Source organism: Cydia splendana, chromosome 3 (assembly GCF_910591565.1).
Source record: "Cydia splendana chromosome 3, ilCydSple1.2, whole genome shotgun sequence".
Lineage (NCBI taxonomy): Eukaryota > Metazoa > Arthropoda > Insecta > Lepidoptera > Tortricidae > Cydia > Cydia splendana.
This window is the reverse complement of record NC_085962.1, coordinates 21,022,207-21,047,120: the sequence shown is the minus strand read 5'-3', so window position 1 is coordinate 21,047,120 and position 24,914 is coordinate 21,022,207. Positions and strand designations below refer to the sequence as shown.

At 38.7% G+C, this 24,914-nt stretch overlaps 3 protein-coding genes across 3 annotated transcripts; 1 reads left to right on the top strand and 2 right to left on the bottom strand.

Annotated features, from left to right (window-relative positions):
* Positions 1-430: 430 nt before the first annotated feature.
* LOC134806743 (uncharacterized) lies at positions 431-4,792 on the bottom strand. Its single transcript, XM_063780064.1, has 4 exons — positions 3,520-4,792; positions 2,993-3,270; positions 1,441-1,582; positions 431-609 (listed from the first exon to the last, which is right to left on the bottom strand). The coding sequence occupies exons 1-4, from the start codon at positions 4,559-4,561 to the stop codon at positions 431-433; spliced, it is 1,641 nt and encodes a 546-aa protein (XP_063636134.1). The 5' UTR covers positions 4,562-4,792.
* A 12,012-nt stretch (positions 4,793-16,804) lies between these two features.
* Positions 16,805-20,056, bottom strand: LOC134806309 (large ribosomal subunit protein eL31). The gene is made up of 3 exons (XM_063779529.1): positions 19,924-20,056; positions 19,551-19,785; positions 16,805-16,972 (listed from the first exon to the last, which is right to left on the bottom strand). The coding sequence occupies exons 2-3, from the start codon at positions 19,772-19,774 to the stop codon at positions 16,822-16,824; spliced, it is 375 nt and encodes a 124-aa protein (XP_063635599.1). The 5' UTR covers positions 19,775-19,785; positions 19,924-20,056; the 3' UTR covers positions 16,805-16,821.
* Positions 20,057-20,616: 560 nt separating this feature from the next.
* Positions 20,617-22,780, top strand: LOC134806308 (exosome complex component RRP43-like). The gene is made up of 5 exons (XM_063779527.1): positions 20,617-20,729; positions 20,805-20,979; positions 21,057-21,351; positions 22,048-22,177; positions 22,546-22,780. Exons 1-5 carry the CDS (start codon positions 20,713-20,715, stop codon positions 22,772-22,774), a joined length of 846 nt encoding a protein of 281 aa, XP_063635597.1. The 5' UTR covers positions 20,617-20,712; the 3' UTR covers positions 22,775-22,780.
* Positions 22,781-24,914: the final 2,134 nt, after the last annotated feature.

Here is a 24,914-nt window from a genome sequence, read left to right as displayed (position 1 = left end):
CCTAATTAGTATTTGAGTCGCAAACTAAACAAGCCTCCAGTCGAGAATATTATTATGTGTAATTTTAACTTTACATCTCACTCTTATTTCAATGCATTGTAGATTTTTAAAGGGGGAAAAGTTTTTTTCGTATTTTATCTTCTTCCTCGCATTATCCCGGCATTTTGCCATGGCTCATGGGAGCCTGGGGTCCGCTTGACAACTAATCCCATCTGATAAATATGCCTTCAGGCCAGGAGATGGATCTGAGCTGATGAGACCAAGGAAACACGTCCGTTCGGTATAGGATTTATTTAAAGAGAGAGAAATAAACCTACCCACATTCAGTCGGCGCCTGATTACTTAATCTACCCACATATGTCACACCCCCCCACTAAATCTATAGTTACAGTTATGTGTACTAGCTTAATAAGAATTAAATCATTAAATACTAATCGAAGTCGAACCCGTATCTTTTAACGGGTTTCCTACTGCGGATCGGTTTGGGACCCTCCACGGGAACCGGCAATGTAGGGGGCGCGGCCGGTGCAACTGGCAACGGTGGAGCATTCCCGGCCCTTAACTCAGAATTGCTTGTTACCGGTTCTGGCACCCCTCCCGTCGTCGTACCTGTGGGAAATTCGTTTGGTGGTTCTACCGCAATTGGAGAGTTTGGTACTGACACATCAATCGTGCTAGCCCACTTAGTTTTAAGCTGATCGATATGTCGTTTGATGGGTGGACCATTTTCCCTACCAACAATATAGTTGCGAGATCCTACTTTTTGTTCAATTTTCCCTCCTATCCATTTTTCCCCTCCTGTATAATTACGTGCCCACACCTTCTCTCCGATATCCAACTGTCTAGACGTACCTCCCGCATACTCGACTTGTTTACGTTGACTCTGAATAATCTTATCTTCTACTTGCCTCTTACATTTCAATAGATCAAGACGAGACCTTAATGTCCTACGCTGTAAAAGAACCGCTGGCGACGTACCGGTTGTACTGTGGTCTACATTTCGGTAAGACAATAAATATGACTGTAACGCTGCGTCTACATCAACGCCGTCGCGCAAAGCTTTCCGAACTACTCGTTTGCACAGTTTAACTGCCCCCTCTGCGGCCCCATTCGACGAAGGATGGTATACTGGTGCAAATGTCATTTTAACACCGTTAAAAGTCATAAAACGCTCATACTCCTTACTAGAAAACGGGGGCCCGTTATCTGATACAATCTCTTTTGGTAGCCCAAAACGCGCAAATGTTTCCCGTAACACGCGAATAACTTCAGCGGCAGTAGTTTTATACATTTTAAAAACTTCAATCCATTTCGAGGTCGAATCAATTAACACCAAAAATGAGGCACCTTGAATAGGACCCATGAAATCGAGATGTAGCCGTGACCAAACCTCTGACTCGTATGGCCAGGGTTGTGGCACCGCCCTAGCCGGAGACGTACTCTCTGCTGTACACGCGGTACACGCTTTACAGACGCTTTCAATTGCCGCATCGATGCCCGGCCACCACACAATGCTCCGCGCGATACTCTTCATCTTAACTATCCCCATGTGTCCGCTGTGCACCTCTTTCAACAACGAATCCTGCAATTTTTTTGGAATAACTAATCTATAACCCCATACTATACACCCTGCATCGATGTATAATTCGTTTCGTCGTGAAAAATAAGGTTTAATCTGTTCATCGTTACAAACTGTTGGCCAGCCGGATTGTATAAACAAGATTACTCTCCTAAGAACGTCGTCCTTACTAATTTCTTGACACAAAGTCTTCCTTGTAATTGGCATGAAATTTTGAACAAAGTTCAAATAAGTGATTTCGCGTGTATTACCTTTATCGTTTTCCTGATCGGAACGTAATCCTACTGGCAAACGAGATAGTGCGTCGGCCGCGTTTTTCTCGCTGCGCACGTATTCGATGTCATAATCGTAACCCGCGAGGATGACCGCCCAACGCTGCATCCTACTCGCTGCCATTACCGGTATGCCTGACTTATCGCCAAAAATGGAGACTAAAGGTTTATGATCAGTTCTTAATGTGAACCTTCTACCATAGAGATATTGATGGAATTTTTTAATACCATATATTATTGACAAAGCTTCGCGTTCAATCTGGGAATACGCCTTTTCCGCCGAATTCAATACCCGTGATGCATACGCAATTGGCCGCTCGCCCTCTGGCGTCAAATGGGAGATCACCGCGCCTACCCCTACGCTGCTAGCATCTGTGGTAAGAACTAGGCCCAAATGTGGCGAGTAATGAGCTAAGATGGCACTTGAAATTAACATTTGTTTGATTTTGTTGAACGCTGACCTACAATTTTCGTCCCATGCAAAATTAACATTTTTTTGTAAAAGCCTGTATAGTGGTGCTAAAATAGTACTCACGTTAGGTACAAATTTGGCATAATACATAATGAGACCCAAAAACGAGCGAAGCTCCGACACATTACTTGGTTCCCCTACTTCTTTAATGGCCGTTATTTTCTCAGGACACGTGTGCACACCTTTTTTGCTAATGACAAAACCTAAATACGTCACCGACGGCGCAAAAAAAGTGCATTTTTCTTTTTTTACCTTTAACCCATATTTCCGTAACCTCTCAAATACCTCTGTGAGGGTTTCTAAATGAGCCCGATCGTCGGAACCAGTTATAATAATGTCATCCAAGAAAACGCCTACCGTCGGCAAGTCCGCAAACAACTGCTCTAGCTTCCTTTGAAATATACCGGGGCTAGAAGATAAGCCATAAATTAAACGATTATACATAAACAAGCCTTTGTGGGTATTAATTACGGTGTATTGTTTTGAGTCGTCTAATTCGAATTGCGCGTACGCTTGCGATAAGTCAATTTTCGAAAATTTATCCCCCTTATGCAATTTTGTCAACAAATCATCTACTCGAGGTACAGGAAAATGATCCACTTGTAAACATTTATTTAGTGTCAATTTGAAATCCCCACACAAACGAATAGTCCCATCTTTTTTCATTACCGGTACGACTGGAGTGGCCCAGTCGGAGGTGGGCACGGGCGTGATGATGCCGTCGCGCACCAGCTGATCGAGCGCGCGCTCCACCGGCTCGCGCAGCGCGTACGGCAGCGGGCGCGCGCGCAGGAACACCGGACGCGCCCCCTCGCGCAGCGCGAACCCGACCTTGCCGCCCGTGAACCGCCCCAAACCGTCTTCAAAAACTTCTTTAAACCTGGAACTGAACACATTTTCATCAAATTTTTGACCAATATTTTCCCTGTCCAATTTGTTACATGGCACTGAAATGGGCAAAGTTACCCCGAGTTCATGAATCCATTGTCGACCTAACAAACTCGTCATGCCCCTTTTAATTATATACAGATCTAATTCTTTGTTTATTTGACCATATTGTACATTCACGCATAATTTACCTACGGGTATTACCCTTTCCCCGGTATAATATCGCATTGAGACATCACTCGGCTGTAATTTAAAATTCCCTAAAGTTCTTATGTAACAATCATAACTAATGCAAGAAATACAGCTACCTGTATCAATTTCCATATCTATGTTTCTTTTGTTAACCTTCATTGATAATACATATGGCGGATACGCACTAAAGTCCTTTAAAGCAATAGAATAGTTATAGGTAACTACCTCGTCACTTCCCTCGCTGTCGTCATACGCCACCTGCCCGTCCGCGCCTCCGTCATACAACGCGAACAGCTGTTCCTCGCGTAGTCTCGGACACATCCTCTTCAGATGTCCATCTCGGTTGCACACCCGACACACGTACGCCTTAAATTTGCACGTATTGGAGTCATGACTGCCGCCGCACGTCTTGCAGCCAGCAGCGCTGCCGTGCGCGCCGCGCCCACGGCCGGCGCCCGTGGCGCCCGGCCCGCGTCGTCCGCCGCGGCCGCTCGCGCCGCGCCCGGTGCCTGCCCCGCCTCGCGTAGCCCCCGTGACCTTCCGTCCCCCGGCGGCTTCACCGTTACCGTAGCTCCCTCGCCCCCAGCTCGAGGCCACCTGGTAGACACCCGTACTTCCTCCATGGTTGTCTACTCGCTTTTCAATAACCGCCGATTCCGTCTCGGCCGAATCTATCGTTACGGCTAATTTGAATGCTTTCTCGAACGTGATTTCCTCCTCCGCGAATAGTCGCTGTCGTATAACATCCTTCGATAAACCGCAAACAAATTGGTCCCTTAAATTGTCTTGCAATGAGTCCGCGCCAAAGTTGCAAGTCATTGACATTTTCTTCAACGCCGCGACATACTCCGCTATGCTCTCATCACTTGCTTGGCGTCGTTGTCGGAATTTGAACCTTTCTGCTAATACACTCGGTTTAGGTTGCAAGTGCGATTTCATGATGGCCTTCAACTGATCAAAAGTCTTTGTTGCCGGGCGGGCCGGCGTACACAAATTAACCATAAGTTCATACGCGTCCCTGCCTACCACCGTAATTAAGGTAGCCACTTTAACCGATTCACTCACTGTATTCGCTATAAAATATTGTTCCAAACGCTCCACGTATAAGTCCCAACAATCTTTGTCCATATCGAAAGGGGCTATCTTTCCGACTGCCATTATTACTGTTTTTATTCACTGCAATGTACTAAACCACAACACTAAAATATTCCACACGTAGATCACAGTCCCGTCGCCACTGATAAATATGCCTTCAGGCCAGGAGATGGATCTGAGCTGATGAGACCAAGGAAACACGTCCGTTCGGTATAGGATTTATTTAAAGAGAGAGAAATAAACCTACCCACATTCAGTCGGCGCCTGATTACTTAATCTACCCACATATGTCACAGATTTGACGTAGGCACTAGTTTTTACGAAAGCGACTGCCATCTGACCTTCCAACCCAGAGGGGAAACCAGGCCTTATTGGGATTAGTCCGGTTTCCTCACGATGTTTTCCTTCACCGAAAAGCGACTGGTGAATATCAAATGATATTTCGTACATAAGTTCCGAAAAACTCATTGGTACGAGCCGGGGTTTGAACCTGCGACCTCCGGATTGCAAGTCGTACGCTCTTACCGCTAGGCCACCAGCGCTTGGCAGCGTTTTTTTTCGTATTTTTTATACGAACATTTTTTAACATAGTTTAAATATACATATTGTATATTGAGTACAAATATAAATATACAGAAATCACAAAAATTGGAAATTGTAGTGTAGCTAAGAGTAACTTAGCACAACTTATCACCGTGCATACTGAGAGCCAGTTGCATCAAACACACTAGACAAACTACCCACGGCACTCAGCAGAAACTCATACAAAAGACGGAGGCCAAGTAATCCCTACTATATATTATTAATCTGTCTGTCTGTCTCTTAACGCTGTAACGATAGATGAAATTTGGTTTGAAGATATTCTGAGGCCTGGGGAAGGACGCGCAGTCGCGGGCTGAACCTAGTATTAACCCGTGGAGCGCCCTAGTATCACACGTGTGATGTTAGCTCAATTTGGGTTCGTATCTTTAGCGACTTAGTATCAGACGTGTGTACTACAGATCAATATGGGTCAAATTGCTTTGCATCAATTTGTTGTATGGTGAACGTTCGACGGGTTAAAGCAAGAACATAATCTACTTGCTCAAACAAGGCTATTGCCTGCTAAAGTGCTACGTGCTACGCCGTAGGCTGCTACGAAAGCTGAGTCTGCATATATTTGGCAGGTTTTTCAATCGCCGGTAAAAGTACCTATCGCATTTTTGGTATCTGTTTTGCTTTTCAACGCGAAAGTGGTTTTTAGTGATAGCACTAGTGATCGCTTACCAGTGAAACGTGATGTGAGTCTGACCCGATTCCATTTATTCAAATACGCTCAACATAAACATTGCCGAGCCTATTCCAATTGAGAAAGTAATACCAACATGACGATACCGCCCGTGATGGGTATAAAGCTACGTTAAATCGCTACTTTAGTAGGAAGTGCCGGTGTCAGCCGAACTGTAGGTAGGTACATACTTTTATTTTCATTACATAAACTGCGATAAGTATGGTAACCGTAACCACTTTCGCGACTAAATTGGGTGGTTGATATTTTAACCCATTCAGCGCTAATCACGACACGTTGTTGTTTTACCTTTACGAAGCATTTTCGCTACATACCGGGAAATAAATATTATCTGCTACGCCGCCGTAGCGCTACGTTCAATTTTGTACTTATGTCACTATGATAAATTGATTATACAAGTGAATATTATCAAACAGAGGGCACTAAAAGCGATTCATAATTTCCGTTCCACGTGAGTATGTGGCACACAGGTATCAGGATGGCGCGACACAGGCGAGATGTCTTCGGTAATGGGTTTAGCCGCGCTAATGGAAGGCAACCGCAGGCTTAACGCTGCGGCTGACGGGCAGGGCCGCTTCCGAAAACCGGTGACATCCGTTGAGCGGAGGAATGTTAACTGAATAAATTATACTTATAATGTAACTTGCCACCGTTGTAACGTGCCACTTGGCATTGGGACCGTGCTCGGCGGCAGGGCTACTTTGTGCCACATTGGAATCATCGAATAGTTTTTTGTGCAACAGGTACAATAATAGGCACATAATAAGGGTTCTTAAAATTCAAAGGCCGAAGCTACAAAACGAAACGAAGACGGCCTCGCGCACCGCACTTCTTATGAAGTTGTTTTCAATCTCGCTGGCAGTCATTTAATATACAAATAAGAGTGCTGGAGTAGAAAAATATAATATAGTGCCACATTTTTGAATGCTGAAAAGTAAAGGGAAGACTGTCATAAGGCAAGAACTCTCGCACTTGAAAACTTATGTAGTATGTCGCTCAGAAACTCTTCCTTTTTGACTGTGTCGAACAGTCAAAAAGGAAGTGTTATGGTGGTATCACTGATATTAATACTATACTAGGACGTTCTAGTTTATCTATGACACATGATCTATGTTTTGTCTATCCTATCATGTCTCGGTCCTAGAATGTTCTCTTGATTAAAGTCTTATGTAATAGTTAAAAGTCTACTTATTCATATCACTACAGGAAGAGCTTCACACCTTCTACTCTACTGACATTCTGTAAGTTAAGTAGATATATGTGCACAACGTAAGAGTTAAAAGCGACGAAATCGCTCGTCTCCTGTTTTAGACGGTCTTCTTCACATTGACCACACACTAAATTGGTTAATTTAAATTGTTGTCATTGGTTAATTTAAATTGTTGTCCAATGCGTCTTTTGCTGGCTGGACAGTTGGACACACGGGCCGCAAGAAGCTAAAAACGTGCAAGCTGCATTGCACCGAACTTGAACTATTAATAGTAGTGAAAATTAAATTATTCCACACCGACACACCCTGCAGAAAATATAAACCTAGAAAATTATTGAAAAATGCAGCAGCTGAGTGGCAGTCGTCTTTGGACACAATTTTTGTTTGGAATCTCGAAAAGAACCACCAATGCTCGAAGGCCAGTTCTGGTTTACCAATTTGCTTGGTATGGTTTTGAACTGGTTTCGTTACGACGTTGACGATCGTCTTGGTGATCTCACGCACGACTTTCACTTCAATTAGCATGCGCCAATCAGTGTTTTAAGCTATCTTCAGGCGTATCAGAACAAAATGAAAACCGTAAAAAATTGTTAAAACGGGATCTTGTTAACTTCACATCACAGGCGAGCGAAGCCACTCGCAATTTTTCATACAAATCTCAATAGTGGCTATCGTTTTGCAGTTCGAAGAAAAGAAGCAGATTTCAGTTGTCAGTCAACAATTCAACATCTCTATTTAACAAGGGTCACCAGGGTCATGGGCATAGGTTGAAATTCATTATACGCCATATAATCTAAAGTTTATCTTCAATGAACTGTCGAATAAGAGCCTCCAAGCTCAGTAGGTACGCTTTGGTGCAAATTATTTGATGGTAAAACTGTAAGCCACCATTTTGAAAATTGTACTTTTACTGTTATGGCAATTAAAATTTGATTAGTTCGCCTCATGTGTAATAACTAGGTAATGAGCAACGTAGCATACCTATTTGTATCACAATGTTCTATTCTATGATATATTCACTAACCTCATATTACAGGCGACATTGAGGCACTTTCCTCTCTGCCAGAACTCGCGGATATGAGGTGGCGTCTCCGAAATATCTTTATCGCTCATTTTACACGAAACTATTGCTACAGTTACTTTAAAAACAACAACACAAACAATTTTTTTTATTTTTACTTATTACAAACGAATTAAAACTTGATTAAAAGATAAACTGTTTAAGTACGTCAAATGGCGGCAAATGAAAAATTTTTTCGCGCACGTCACGCATTCGTAGTTTTTTTAATTCAGAGACAAACTAGAGTCGGGGTCGGTTACCATATCCTTCGATACCAACTAACATGCATGATTTGTCAAAATTTTATGCAATAGGCCTGATGACAAATTTTGAAAACCCTTTTAATATCGTCGGTACACTTGTATTAGTTCCGAAAAACACTATATTTCAGTTATACTCATAAGATTTAACATAGATAATTGCATTTTATTATAGCTAGTTTAAACTTCGCGCGAAAACGCCTCGCATGCCATTTGTGACGTCATCATTTAGTTGGTGGTAGGGTGGTAGATATTGTTTACATACTTACAGTTACGAATTTCCCTTGAATCCGAATGATATTGTTAATTCAGCACCATATATTACGATTAGGGATGATAAATACATTACAAAAATTTATCACAAATACTCATTTTACACAAAAACTCTCACACGGTTGCAGTTTAAGATTAATTATTTAGATACATGTAAATTTTGAGTGAAAATCACCGTACGCCGGTTTTACTTTTTAATTTTTCATTTTTTCTAGTTACGACAGCCAACATGGCAATGATAGTTCCATTCAGCCAAATAGTTAAAAAAGGTTGTTGTTGAAATATCGTATTATTTAGCATTTTAATTAAATAATAATAAATAGATATCTACTTTATATCGTGTAATAATATTTTTTTGGACGTAATAAATGTTTAGTGGCGAAATAACATTTTTTTTGCACCTTTCGAACTCTTTGGTGCCCACGTATAGATTTCGGTCAATGAGGTTTTCTATGTTGCTCTAAGAAATATGTTATGGATTGATGACGTCACTGTTTGGAACGTTTCTGATTGGCGTTTCAGTAAAAATGGCCGATTGGAGAATTTTGCACTTTTATTTTATTGAATATATTAATAATCCTTCAGTTTATACTGAGATTGGGCCATTTTTTAGGATCATATTAACATATATGTTTCGTTGAAACCATTATTTCCATGATTCTTTGTTACTTGCAACAGGCCTATTGACATTTCATCTCGACTGAAATTAGAATAGGGGTCAATTCAAATTGCTTTTTTTTTCAGATATGTTCTAAATTTGAATGTCACTACCAAATCGATTTTGATATAGTAATTTTCACAGATAAGAAATTTGCTTTGCTCTAAAAAGTAAAGAGAAAAAAAAATCTTAATGTTGGCCATAATTTACGGATTTTGAAGGCATCATAGAGGATTTATGATAGATCTGTGCGGAAAGAGAAGAGTCGTGCAATCTATGGGGCCCAATACATTCCACGACTCTTCTCTTTCCGCACAGACTCTATGTTATGTGTGTAGATAAAACAGTTTTATTTCATATATAACTATCGCGGCAACCGAAATCAATATTATGGGACATCAATTCATCATGCCTTAATTCAATAATTACCTACTCATTCACTCCGCCGAACATGGCTGTTTGGGCGCAAATACCCTATTTGCCTAGGCAAATAAACAAAGCACTATTGTTTTACATGCCTGGAAACATGCAATTAAATGAACGTTGGCTGTGAGCAATCAACTTGAATTGTTTCCTCGAAATAACAATTGTACCTAGTGTGTTTTTCCACAATTTTTTTTTCTTTAAATTGACAATTCATATTGCCATATCTCATAGATACTACATAACTTTATAATAGGTTTCTATTTCCGATTTCCAATCTTCTGATGCAAGAAGATCAGTGGTATGATTTCATAGCTCTTCCCTACAGTGTAAAAATTAAAAAAAAAAAATTATCTATAGAGCTAAAACATGTTTTAATGCGCGCCCCTCACCAGAAACTACCTACACTCATCCTACACTCATTATCTAAAATAAACTTATGCCCGCCACACAGCCTACACAGCTGCCAACCCAAAGTCTGGCCAAGGATATAATTTAATTATTGCTAGTCTCCAACCTTCATAATTTGTATGGCATCCTGATCAAGGTCATAATCGTAATGACCTTGGACTTTTGGGGGCTTCAGGCGGCACATACAGGCACAGTAACACTGTCTGTAGCTTTCTAGCTAAGGTAGTTAAATATATGTAGACAATGTGTTTTTACATTTTCGGGTACAGCAGAAATTGCTAAGCGGCTGAGGTGTTCAAAATTACCTTGACACGCTCTTATTCTCTTAACAATAAAGTCGCGTCAAGATCATTTTGAACACCTCGCCCGCTTTAGCAACTTCTGCTGCAGACTGTACCTACTTACTTGAAACATTTATCAGTTAACCAACCAAATAAAAAACTGCCAGGATATGTTTCTTCATCGTTCTGGCTTCAACCAATTTCTAATCGTGTATTGTTTTCATCTACCCTCAAATGGCTCAATATTCGATCTCGTTTTAGATTCTTTACTAGGGCAAAGTAATAGCAAATATTACAAAACTAAATTACGAGTACTATTGATTAATCAATTCATCCCGATATATTCATATTGACCAAAAAGCACGATTATAGCAGCTTCGTTGTTACGTTGAGTAAGTAGTAAAACTTCTGTAAATTTTGGCACACTTGAGGAATTATCTTGCCCAATAAAATACCTATAGATAGTCAAGCAAATCTTGTCAGTAGAAAAAGGCGCGAAATTCAAATTTTCTATGGGCCGATATCCTTTAGTTTAGCGCCTTTATTTTTCAAATTTGCCGCCTTTTTCTACTGACGAAGATCTGGTTGACCAAGTATACATAACTGTAGTTTGTAAACAGATTTGTTATTAAATAGATGTCTAGAACTACTTACGCTATTGAACTGTAGTTTGTATACATTATTTTAAATACCTAATTGTACAGACTATACCTAGTTACCGACTTTCGCAATAATTCTTGAGAATGTTAAAGTAAGTAGCTAATATATACCTATACATTTAAATTATGAGAACATATTTTTATTTACCTACTCTATGACTGCTACGACTTAGTTTTACATGTATCTATTCCAATTTCCGAATAGTCATCACCAACCAACATAGGTTGCGTCTACCAACGGCATACCCCCGGGTACCATTTTCAGAAGCCTCCTGACGACTGAGCAATGCTTTCTCGTATATGTGCGGACGTAAAAACTATTTCAAGTACTTCGCAAATTACTTCTCAAGTTGAGCAACTGCTATCAGGGGGATGGAGGATGCAAGAGAACCGAACAATCATCAAAGCGCTTTGAAATAGTACCTACCAGGGATGTTGCGAGCATCCGCATAAATCCGCATAAATGCGGAGCTTATGCGGATGCGGATGTCGAACAAGTCGGTACAGGAACGTCTTAGCGGCGGCGTCAGTGCTTGGTAATTTCGCCATTACCTAACGAAATCGTCTAGATCCAGAAAAGTCGGCCAAGTTAGGTAGGTACTGTTTATTAAATATAACGCACTTACTAAAATACTAAACGTTTCGTTTTTTTTTGATAAATAAATTCTAAAAATGTAATATTTGACGTTTTCTAAGTACCTAATCTTGACATCCGCATCCGCATCCGCGGATGTCAAAAAATCTGCATCCGCAACATCCCTGGTACCTACCTACCGATGAACTACAATACTACAATACTAGGTAGGTATTTATGATTTTTTAGTATTATAGAAATTTCGTAGTAGAAAGCAAGTGGATTTTTATCACGCGCTTTATGTACCTACCTACTTAGTACAGTCGCCATCAGATATATTAGAGCGGCCAAGGTGTTCACAAATAGGTACCTATCTGAACACGCACTCTAATGCCTAAATATCTAATATGTGTTAATTATCTGAACACGCCTCTATTATCAAAAATATCAAAATATCTTAGAGTGCAAGTTCAGCTATATTTAAGCAGCCTGGCCGCTCAGATATATCTGATCTGAAGGAACCTACCTACTTGTAGTTACGTTTTTAGGGTTCCGTACCCAAGGGTAAATACGGGACCGTATTACTAAGGTTCCGCTGTCCGTCTGTCTGTCACCAGGCTGTCGGCTCGATTCGGAAAATGAATTAGATTTCTACTAGACTTCAACAAGTTACGATATGGATAATTTAAAGATATTTGTAAGATAGATATGTCAAATTTGACGTTTCCGCGATTCTGGACCTCTTGAACGATTTCGACAAGTTATGCCTTAGATATCCAAGTCACATCTAGTCGATATCTAATATAGATCTAGTTGATCTCTAAATCGTCTCTAGATCTTGTGATTATCTCGAAATCCGAATAGGCCTGTGAATCTCATGAACCGTGATAGCCAGTTGAAATTTTCACAGATGATGTATTTCTGTTGCCGCTATAACAAATACTAAAAACAGAATAAAATTAATATTTAAGTGGGGCTCCCATACACAAACGAGATTTTTTTGCCGTTTTTAGGGTTCCGTACCTCAAAAGGAAAAAACGGAACCCTTATAGTATCACTCGTGCGTCTGTCTATCTGTCTGTCCGTCTGTCACAGCCCATTTTCTCCAAAAGCACTGGACCAATTAAGTTGAAATTTGGTACTCATATGCAGATTCGTGACCCAAAGACGGACTACTATCTTACGTAACCAAATGAATTTTAAACATGGAGGCCACTTTTGGGGGGTACCTAAATGAGAAAATTAAAAAATAATATTTTTCAAACTATATCGTGTTACATATCAAATGAAAGAGCTCATTTTGAGAATCTCTAATATATATATTTTGTGATTTATAATAAATAGTTTAAAAGTTATTCAAGAAAATAGCCAAAAAATTACCAAAAAAATAAAAATTTCATGTAAAAGCTCTACTATTTCTCATTATAAAAAGTATACTTATGGCATATTTATTTCTAAAAATGTAGAGAAAAAAAAATGAAATGCAGACCTACTTTCGACCACTAGCTCACTGAATAGTATACAAAGATATGAGTTATAGCTATGAAAATTACGGCGTTTGATGATGATGAGATACCCTTTTAACCCTTTAGCATAGTGAGTCCTTAGAACCCTTAGATCATTTTAGGAACGGGAGCCACCTTGATTTTTGGTGCGGTGTGCTTGAAAGGGTGGGGATGATTTGTCCCATACAATCATAAATTTATGAAAGCATCTGTTTAGGTTTCTGCATTAAGTTTGGTGTCTTTATCGAGTAAATTATAAGAAAAAAAAAGTAAAATGGACGAATAATTACATTATTTCGTATTTTAAAGATTTTACTACCTATCTATTTGTAAACACTCTTTAACATTGCTTATGCTCGGTGCACAACGTAATCCGATTTAAGGGACGTACCTATACGGAGGAAAATAATTTAAATATTAGTCAATATTTACATTATTAATTTGTATTTTGAAGATTTAATTACCTAAATGATTTCTTTCTTTTGATTTACTCGAAAATGTCACCAAACTTATTGCAGAAACCTAAACAGGTGCTTGCATACATTTATGATTGTATGGGATAAATCACCCCACCTTTCACCCCAACTGTACCAAAAATCAAGGTGGCTCTCCTTCCTAAAATGATCTAAGAGTTCTAAGGACTCACTATGTATAATAAAAACTATAAAAGGGATCTCATTATCATCAAACGCCGTAAATCGCTTAGCTGTAGCTCACATCGTTGTATCTTGTTCAATGTGTGGTCGAAAGTAGGTCTACATTTCATTTTTTTTTTGTTCACATTAATGTAAAATAAATATGCCACATGTATACTTTTTGTAACGAGGAATAGTAGGGCTTTTTCATGAAATTTTTTTTTTTTTGTGTGCTTATTAAAATAAGAAAAATATAGGCTTTTATTCGAAACAAAATTAGATAGCAATTTTTTTTTTTATTTTTTTTTTTATTATTTATATGAAACCGTATAAATTAAATATCAGAAACGAAATTAGCATCCTTGAGTTACACGAAAATGATACCAAACTTGACCACATAGCAAAACTTTATTTTTTACAAATTTTGGGAGGCACCCCCCCTTAGGTCAAAATTTGGCATCAAAAATTCGATTGGCTCCCCTTCCCAAATCAATCCGTGAGTCAAAAGGAGCAACCCTGCAAAAGGAAATTCCATCATCATCATTTGCCGTATAATTAAGTGAACACCAGGGACTATGGGTCTAAAATTTTGAAAAAATATACAAAATAGTTCTTTACCTATAGATGACAGGAAAACCTATTAGAAATATGCAGTCAAGCGTGAGTCGGACTAATTACTTAGTTTTTGATCCGACCCGTAGGGTTTTTTAAAAGCAATTCACTCGCGTTTCACATATAAAAATACGTTGTTAAAAATTGGGTAATGTACGGAACCCTTGGAACGCTAGTCCGATTCGCACTTGGCCGGTTTTTTTGCGTAATGGTACGAGACCCTTCGTATGCGAGTCCGACTCGCATTTGACCGTTTTTATATTTCGTAAGTAGTTGGATTCACTCAATTTAATAGACTTCTAACATTGCGATTTCATTTCCTCCCGCGGAGTAGAACGGCCGTCTTCATTGTTATCAGATCTCCTTCGGATTGGAACTGCTGATTACTAGATCCTTTGGATTTAGACGATTCACTTATTTACTTTGTACGAGAGGCAAGGACAAGGTCGCATGTAACTTTTATAATATATAATATTCGCAAATTAAGTATTCAGGTTAACCACTCCTAAAAATACTTCCGAATTTATTCATTTACTTAATTTAAACTTTTGCACAATATATATACTTACAGATACAAATTATGGATTGTATTTTGGATGATATTTAGGTACCAAGCACAGGTCTGCTTGGTAGGTACCTAATATCATCCTAAAATTAAAACGTGTACCTAGAGGTCTACTAGTTTTTATCTTCGAATTCATCCCCTAGAGTGGTGAAATAGAGGAAAACTGAGATAAGGAATGAGTTAACACTTTCGGTGCCGGGCACCCCATTTCCACTACAAAATAAACACACATACGTGTTCTTGGCAGTGAATGTGTTAACGACGTTTATGCGGACGAAGTCGCGGGCAGAGGCTAGTAATAGAAAATGCCAAAGTAAATCTCGTGGGTGTTTAGGCAATCGAGCCAACCAGCGTAACATGACCGAGCGATGTCCTACCCGAGCGTAATTGGAATGCGAGCCTATGCTGGTTAGTCCGAGCAGTCAGCCCATCCGAAGCGCGCCCTAAGCGGTTTTAATAACAACCATGCCCTTTACTTATTTAGCCACAAATTATGAATACCTACATATTCCTCTGCGTCGTGTTACAATAAAACGAAATAAAGTAGCTGTAAATAATAAAACGAAATCAGTTTTGTCGGTTTTTGACTGATTTGTTTGTTCGTTTGTACAAATATGTAATTCAGTTTACAATTAATAAGATACATTTCATCCGGATACTAAGTTAATTTCTACTAAACTAGAATAAGACTCTTCTATTTTAGTTTTTACACTTATACCGGTAATACTGTTTTAATATTTTTGACCACTTTTAAAGCAGTTTACTGAATCAATAACTCACATATAATTATTTATTACAGCATTTACAGCAAGCTACATTTATACTATACTATTTATACTGTTTTTATTAGTATTGAATTCTAACAATATTTTGGTGGTAACTACTGGGAAATAAAATTCCCACCTTTCACCAGTGGTAACTACTGGGAATAAAAATTCCCAGTAGTTACCACCAAGCCGAGTTGGCACTGGTAAGAACTTGGTGGTAACTAGTGGGAATAACCCGATTTTCGCCGTTATAGCCTCTTTCCTATGATAAGGTGAGATACGTGGGAGGGGGGGTCTCAAAAAATCTAAATTTTGTGTGATGTACTAATTAATGGATGACCCCTAAGTTTGTTAGCTGGTTTTACCTTTTTTCAGAACGCACGAATCTAGGTTTTCCCTAAAAATCCAAATATATTCCAATTTAAGTTCCAATGAATACAGCTGTGATAATTCATACCGAGGCAAATCGCATTTCCCGAAAGTGCAATCTAATTTGAACCTTAAATCGGAATACTGAAGTTGAAATTCTATTGGGGCGTATGTGGTCGTATTACGCCTAGAAAGGGTTAACGCCATCTATGTACACCGTAGTTATTTTCACATTTTTAACCTCTTGGAGTCCCAGGTTTTAAACTTGAAGAGTTGAATTTTGGTTATTATTTCCGACGCAATATCGCATTTGTGGGACTCTATTAACCTTTTCGACGCCGTGTCAAACACAAAAGCTGTCACTCAGACGCCACGTCCCCGAAGTGTCAAAACTGAAATTGAACTTTATGCATATGCACGTAGGTCTATGTTGCTCTGCGGTCTGTAACCGATTAAACAGTCTTTGGCGTTGGACCTGCGGTGCGGATATATCGGTCATTGGCGTCCAAAAGGTTATATGTAAATCCGCACGGGAGCAGGCGACGGGGCCGTCGGCACACGCGTGGCAGCGCACCGTCGACGCCAAGCTGCGGGCAGCCGGACTGAGTTGGAGGGAGGGAGGCGGAGCGCGAGGCACTGGACAGGAGCAGATGGCGACGTCTCACAAAGGCCCTCTGTACCAATGGGGTAGTGGGTACCATAGGATGACAACTGGATGACAACAACATTAGGTAAGTGTAAATAAAACTGCTGGAATATGTTACACCTATTCTTTATTCTTGGCTAGCGTCCACGTTCTCTGTCTGCAGACCCTTGATGGAGGCGACGGGCACGTAGGTCACCAGCGTGAACAGCTTGTGCGCGGAGTCCTCATCGTCGTTGCGTCTGCGGGACAGCCTCACGCGCACGCGGAAGGGGACGTTCCTTAAAAAGAACAAGATGAATGGTTACTTTACTGTTAACAACCTCCTACCGCAGTTGGTAGTGTAGTGACCCTGCCTATGAAGCAGGTCGCGGGATTGAATCCTGGTACGGGCATTTATTTGTGTGTTTATCACGGATATTTTTTCCAGAGTTTTATTTTTATTTATTATATATTGTTGTGTATATTACCCACAACACAAGCCTTATTGAGCTTATTATGGGACTAGGTAGATTTGTGAAGATTGTCATAATTATATCATTAGTATTTAATAGAGTTCGACCAAGTCTGCAAAGATTTTGATAAAACCCATGCAGTGCAAGTGTTATTTTAAACGTCAAACTTCTATGATGATTATGAGGTATAAATAACACTTGCACTGTATATCAAAAAATAGCTGCAGCTTTTCTTGGTTTGATTTTAAAAAGCATATTAATTCTTAAAATCCAACCCTCCTTGAAGAGGTACATGGTACATTTCATTTATAATTGGAGGTACAGTCAGCAATACATTAGCTATATCTCTGCAACTGACTGTATACAGATTTAAGTAGTATTTTCATGAATTGTTTCAAGTTCATAATTACTAGAACAGTTGTAATGTTACAAAACCAAAAAGCTACAATTACTACAACTTATTTGATAATAATATATCATAAATAAAATAACATAAATAAGCCTAAATCAAAGCATATTTATTGGAACTGCTTTTTTGAATTCTGGATATGAAGTATAAGAGCACAGTCAGGAACACAATGCCTTTGCCAACATATTAGAACCACAGCCATAGTATTACAATAAGCCTACACACAACATACGAGTACCAGGACCATCTTAAGGCATGGTATGGCAAAAAAATGGAGATTCCAAATTGAGAGAGGCAAAGCAAATATCAATCTTGTGGGTCTCTGTAAGCATGAGCCATTGTTGTGGACCCGAGTAGGCCCAGTAGCCTAGCAGTAAAGACAGCTCTGCATCATACCACTACTTTAGGATTACAATCAATGCCACACTAAGAAAATAAATATGTATATCATTAAGCTAAATATCAGTGATAGTTATCAATGTTAGGCTCACAAACTCTGGCAAACTATGTAATTCCAAACACTGATATGAATTGTACTGGACAATAAGTAATGGCTTATTTCAGGTAAATAGTAAATAAATACCAACTATCCCTTCGGGTGGCAGCACCTCCGGTTGAACGGTAGGACAAATGGCGCGGCCATTTTTTTAAATATGCCTCGGCGTGGCAGAGGCCGCGAGAAGGTTCGGTCATAACAAGCCCGTAATTGGCAGAGACCGTCTCGCGGCCTCTGTGCGACGCTGCATTTCGCGCCTAAAATAAAACCGTTAAAACTATGCCTTGCTTGCTCACTCTTGCAAGATACATTCGTCAATAAACAAGGATGGTATTCCCTAACGGTCGAATTCCCGCATAAAACAAAGTTTGTTAGAAATGACGTGATGTTCCTGCCCCACCTCGCCCATTACGCGCCAACCGTCGTCGAGCCGCGAACATTCAAACGGAATACGCACTGATAAAAAGTGAAATAAACTGTGTGAATCGTGTTAAATGTATTGTTTTGTCATAAAGACTGCTTTTTCTACAATCAATTGTTTTATTTCGTAACTATACGTATTTTTACATGAAAGTAGAAAAAAATTGGTAATATGAGATTAGAACAAGTCTAGCATAATTCACATAAATAGAATAGAATTCATTGGTATACAATCAAATAACCCATTTTATGCTGAATTCAGTGATATATAGTTTGTATATATTATTCATAGATTTTTTTGGGAAACGGTTATATTTCTAACACGCGCCAAATTCGCGATGATCACCCGTTGAGGCCCCGCCACTTGATGTATATTTTTCCAAAATGGCTGCGCCACTCAACCGGCTTGTTATGTCTGTCCGTCTCGCGGCCTCCGCCACTTACCGTAGAGACCTCGAGGAGGACAATGCCACTCGAAGGGCTATAGGACAATCTTACAAAAATCAACCTAGGCCGACAGCAAGCTCAGACATAAACACACAAATATATGCCCATACCAGGATTCAAACCTGGAACCTCCTGCTTTATAGGCAAGGTCACTACAGAGCAGGCTACAAGGCCATTGACAATGTGTAGTAAAACTCAAACTAATGGTAGTACTACTCAAACACAGCTGAAGAAGTTGTAGAATATATTTTTTGCAATTGGATGTTTGGATTGCCATGTAATGCCAGACAGTGTTTTAATATAATTGCTAAAGTTTAGTAAAAAAATCATAATCCTGAGTCGTAGAGGCCGTTATGAAGGCTTTATTCCAAAATTTAATTTAATGAGACAAGGTTCCAAATTCCAAAACAAAACTAAAGCTTCTAGGACCTTTTTGGTTTATGATAATTATTAGAGAATGTTCACTAGCAAAAAATACTGGTCTTGTTTAATTGGCTCTTGGCTGATGCAGAATGGAAACAAAAAGTAAGGTTATGTTTTCCTATCCAAATAAACAGCAATTATAAATAGTATTAAATGAAACATTAAATCTACCAATTAGATTACCAATAAATGCCATGGTTTCCACTTACTTGACTCCCTTAGACCACAGGTATTTGTTTAAACGGGTGTCCACACGAACATCGGGAGTTCCCATTTGTTTTTCGGCGAACTTCCTAATTTCCTTTATGGCTCGAGGAGCGCGCCTCTTGAAACCAACTCCATGAAGGCGTTTGTGTAAATTGACTGTGTATTCACGAGTCACTACTTCGTTAATAGCGGATTTGCCTTTCCTCTCTCCCTTAGGTTTTGCCATTGTGTTGTGAACTGAAAACCAGATAAACTCATAAAAATATTGTGTTCCCTGAATGCAGTACTAAAGAACGATCAAGTACCAGTCGGACATTAATTATTTTATCACTACTTTCATTTGATTATTTTTGATTTAAAAACAGAAATGCTAACCTAGTTCACGTCTTCGGATACCGACACGAAAAGAAACGTCAGTGTCAAAATTTGTCAGTGAATTGCTAATTTATTTTTTCTAATAGGCGATTTGAATGCTAGTATTTTAGCCAAATCTCATAATTATGTAAATAAAATGCCGTTTTTATAGTACGCGAGTATTAAAATGACACAAATCTAAAGTTTTATAATTTTTCAATAGACGGGTCCGTTTATTTGTTGTTAATTTATTTATTTTAAACCAAACGTCTATCCAGAAGAGACAATTTTTCACACAACCTGATTAAATTGTCGTACATGTTCATTGTACGACGGGTACGACCTCGGAGTAATTAACAATGGAGCCGCCATTAACAGGCGTTCCCCTCTGTCGAAAATAGGCGGCCAATGGTCAACCACATGTCAACCATATGTATGGACTGACGTTTATCTGACATGACGTACCTCTATACATTTGATGTGCCCCTCCCCCGCAAAAAACGGCAGACTATTATGTACCGAAAATTTTAGACATGGCGTCTCCGTTGGTTATATCCTCTAAGGGTACGACGCCAAATGGACGCCGACGACGACCCGTACGTATGCATCCTAGATGAGATTGACGCCAATTTAATTTCTGATCAAATTGTCAATTTAATTGTCTGGTCTGAATGGCCACGTATCTGTCAGTTGGGTTCTTCGCCCTTCGGTTCTGTCAGAGTCAGTGTCACCGCTCACTGCTATACAAAATTAGCGAGGTATTGAAAACAGCTTAAAGTTCTCACATTTTATCATACAAAACAATCACAAATGGCAGAAATATATAAGTAAGCAAAGATAATATCCGTAACGCTCTTATGTGTAAATTCTTGTTCGTATACTGTACCGTGCCCATGTTTTAGGTTAATTCATCCTGTGAAGCATTTCAATGACTACATATCAAGAGACATAAGACCTGATGGAAGGAAGTTTCAGGAACAGCGCAACTTAAAACTCAATGTAGATTCCTTGAAGACTGCAGATGCATCTGCTGTTGTTAAATGTGGAAATACAACAGTTGTTTGTGGCATTAAATTGGTATTAACTTTATTCTTCACTTCCATTTTAAAATGTAATGTAAATAACTATCTACCTATTTACAAATGTGTTTGCAGGAGTTAGCAATTCCTAAAGCAGAGGAACCTGATGTTGGATACCTAATTACAAATGTGGAACTACCACCATTGTGCTCATCCAAATACAGACCTGGACCACCGTCTGATCATGCACAGATCACAAGCAACTTAGTGTCAGATATTGTCGTAAACTCCAAATGTGTTGACCTGAAAGACCTTTGCATTGTGCCAGATAAATTAGCTTGGGTATTGTACTGTGACATGGTGTGCTTGGACAATGATGGAAGCCTGGTGGATGCTTGCATTATGACTTTGATAGCCAGTCTCAAGACATGTAAGCAATATACACATATATTTTTATTTATTTCAATAGCCCTATTGCAGAAAACGAAATTTCTTTATCAGCCTCTATCACTTCAATATGCAAAAGCAATAGTTAGGGAGAAATCTAAATTTCAATTTCCGGTTTTGCTGCTTAACAAGTGCAAAAATATTTTATGTTAAGGCTATGCTGGTTTGTACATCAATATAGGTTCCAATTAAGTCTTTTTTCTAATTTAATAACATTGGTTCTGTCAGAGTCAGTGTCACCGCTCACTGCTATACAAAATTAGCGAGGTATTGAAAACAGCTTAAAGTTCTCACATTTTATCATACAAAACAATCACAAATGGCAGAAATATATAAGTAAGCAAAGATAATATCCGTAACACTCTTATGTATAAATTCTTGTTCGTATACTGTACCGTGCCCATGTTTTAGGTTAATTCATCCTGTGAAGCATTTCAATGACTACATATCAAGAGACATAAGACCTGATGGAAGGAAGTTTCAGGAACAGCGCAACTTAAAACTCATATCTACTCATAATAAATCTGTTATTAATAATATCAGTAATTACTGAACTCAGGAGATATAAGCTATTAAACATCCAATGGCTCCATTATCCTTAACTTCTGGGAACAAAAGAGACTACTGTACTTATACATATGTGCTTTTACTTTTAACATAACTTGAAATTTTTTTCCAGTGTCTTTACCACAAGTAATTTATGACCATGAAACTGAAGATTTCACAGTAGACACAACTGTTACAAAGCCGTTAACAGTCCATGGAATGCCAGTGGCCACTAGCTTTGCTGTTTATCAGAGTAATCAAAGGTATAAAACTTGACTTTATAACTTAGCATATACTCAATCAATTAATATGTATCTTTAGCTTACTTAAACTTTGACATCCAGTAGGTGGTGTAACTATAGATATAAATTCAATGGGTCCCTTGCTACACACTGAGCACACTGTTACCATCATAATTATAGTTACATAAAGTCCATACTTTACATTGCTAAAAGGAAATGGATTTATTTATAATATGGATGTTTAAGAAAGCATATTGAAGGCATAGCATGCCCTTGATATTATATTATTTAAACTATATTAGTGTCAGTGTCATATACAAGGATTTTTTTATTGCCAATTGCAAATTTTCCACACAAAACTTTGAATGAAAACTCATATTTTTTTCTAGTAATGTCATCCTTACTGATCCATCAAGTTATGAAGAAGAAATGTGTGGTGGAATTGGATCTAATTTGATAGTCTGTTACAACAATGGAACATTATGTGGAGTTCAAAAATTAGGCGGACGCAACCTGTCACAGGATATACAAGAGGATGCCCTGAAGATTGCCAGGCAGAGATCAAAACTTGTTGAAGAAGTCATTAATACATGTATTAAAAATCAATTGAAATCATGAATTACATTAAGTTTTCCTTTTATAAAAGAAACAATTTATTTTGGCTATACATCCTAATAGTACATCATCCTCAAAAAAGGAAACTTATACGTGAGTGATCAATCTTGCATTTCCATTAGTTTGATGATGGAGAATTATCTGATTCCCTTCTTCATAGTGCAGGGTTCGGCATACCTACTTACAAAGGCTTGGACTACATTTTATAAAAGTACGAGTTACAATTTTACAGGTTTTAGATCAATCGATCAAAGCTTGTCCGATCAAAATCATAAAGCGGTATTTGATTTTGACCGCTGTCTGGCAACACCGATCATAATCATAAGGTCGCCATGCTCAGTCACAGAACAATTAATATATAGTACTACTGTACAGAAAGGAAACTTCCTACAAAACCGAAGTATGACAGCGGTTCAGGGTCGAATCATGCTGTCCCTTTCTAATATATGGCACTATATGTGACGTCCAGGCTCCGTTGTGTACTGGGTGATCAAATGAAACAACTGTTATTGCTCGTGCACTCCGCCAGCCACCCGCATGCCATGACACTTCTCCACGGAGTGAAGCTAGCGGGTAGTTGCGTCGTACTGTTTATTGTGTAATCGTCACATCTCTCCCTTTTTATAACGATTTATTTATTTTACTTTATATATTTATCATGCAACAATAGTTCAGTTTATCGTATTATCTTATACTCGCTAGGTTAATTTATTTTTCCAATCTAGGTATACTACCACCGGTTCGGAAAGGTTAACCTCAGATCCGAGAAGAACCGGCGTAAGAAACTCGGCGAGGTGTGGATGTATTCATTTTACAACAGTGAAATAATAAATATTTTCCAACACTAGCAAGCCTTTAAATCTGTAAAACTATTATTTTACTTTTACAATTTCTTCTTAGGTGTCAGTCCCTCTCCTTCTCCTATTTGCAGTTTTGAGTTTTTTATTCAATTGCTTATAACTCAAAGATTTACTTTAAACGCCTTAATTACTACATTTTCCTTTTGATGCTTACACATTTCCAGGTATTTCCATTAGCATACAATATAATATTTTACTAATTAATACCTATTTCATGATTTAGGTACAATAACATTGTAGGCTTGCCAAGCGTCTTGGACATTAGTTACTTATTGGCAATAACTGATTGACTCAGTTTTACTTGTCTTGTATGATGTTAATATATATAATGCAATTTAAAATACTAGCCTAATAAAGTAGGAATGTTACATTCGTTGTAGAGGTACCACGTCAAGTATGATTTTACTTGTGAATAGGTTAAGCAAACAATAATCTATATAAATAGATTTATATATTATTAATTTGTTAGGTACCTACTAAGATTTACCTGCCTATTTGACCATTATTATTATTAATTGCATTGCATACATATCTAATTATCGTTCTTTAATTATGATACTTGAATAATATAATCTTGACATCAATTAATCCAAATATTTAGGTATTTCAAACATTTTATTGCTCAAAAAGTAAAACAGCAAATATAATATCGAATGTAATATTATTCTAGCAACTTACTTATGCGAAGAATCATAATTACAATTTATGTGTGAGTGTTAGGCCCTATCTTCATACATCGCAGAGGGGTGCGCAGGGGGGGGGAGAGTGGACTGTAGAAATTCTCGTAGGCGGCAGAGGATGGAGCAATAAAACAACGCAGCTGGCTTCAGATGCAGGAGGGTCGAGGTTGGAGAGGTTTCTTCTTTTCCTTTTAGTTGTTTCCTAGTCGGCTGCTGGCTCTGGACTGACGCTGAGCGGGGCGACGTACCGGCTTTTATTACCGCCTATTTTATGTACCTCGTCCCCCGCTACCCGCGTGGCGCGCATGCGCGGATCGTGAGAGATCGGCGCATGCGCGCAGACTTCCTATCTCTTTCTAATAAGATACCTCTCTTTCTAATATGATACCTCTCTTTCTAATATGATACCTCTCTTTTCCTCGGCCCTCATGCTTTCTTTATTTAAATATTTATTAACTTACAAGTTTTTATTTCTTATGCTATTCTACCTAACTTATTTTTCTAATTAGACTTTATCCTAATTAGCCTATTATCACATTCTTATTTGAAAGGCGCAAAGTGTGTGTCGCCGCCGGCGACCCACACTTTGCCCCTCCCGTTATG

What these genes read in the sequence shown, in the direction of transcription:
- LOC134806743 (XM_063780064.1), bottom strand. Translation starts at nt 4,561, where the DNA reads ATGGCAGTCGGAAAGATAGCCCCTTTCGATATGGACAAAGATTGTTGG. An exon ending in GGGCCACTCCAGTCGTACCG is followed by an intron (nt 1,583 to 2,992) that starts GTAATGAAAAAA and finishes AAAAAATTGCAG; the next exon opens with GATTCGTTGTTGAAAGAGGT. An exon ending in TACCGCGTGTACAGCAGAGA is followed by an intron (nt 610 to 1,440) that starts GTACGTCTCCGG and finishes AATTTCCCACAG; the next exon opens with GTACGACGACGGGAGGGGTG.
- LOC134806309 (XM_063779529.1), bottom strand. Translation starts at nt 19,774, where the DNA reads ATGGCAAAACCTAAGGGAGAGAGGAAAGGCAAATCCGCTATTAACGAA. An exon ending in CTGTGGTCTAAGGGAGTCAA is followed by an intron (nt 16,973 to 19,550) that starts GTAAGTGGAAAC and finishes GTTCTTTTTAAG; the next exon opens with GAACGTCCCCTTCCGCGTGC.
- LOC134806308 (XM_063779527.1), top strand. An exon ending in TTGTTTGTGGCATTAAATTG is followed by an intron (nt 20,980 to 21,056) that starts GTATTAACTTTA and finishes ATGTGTTTGCAG; the next exon opens with GAGTTAGCAATTCCTAAAGC. An exon ending in GATAGCCAGTCTCAAGACAT is followed by an intron (nt 21,352 to 22,047) that starts GTAAGCAATATA and finishes ATTTTTTTCCAG; the next exon opens with TGTCTTTACCACAAGTAATT.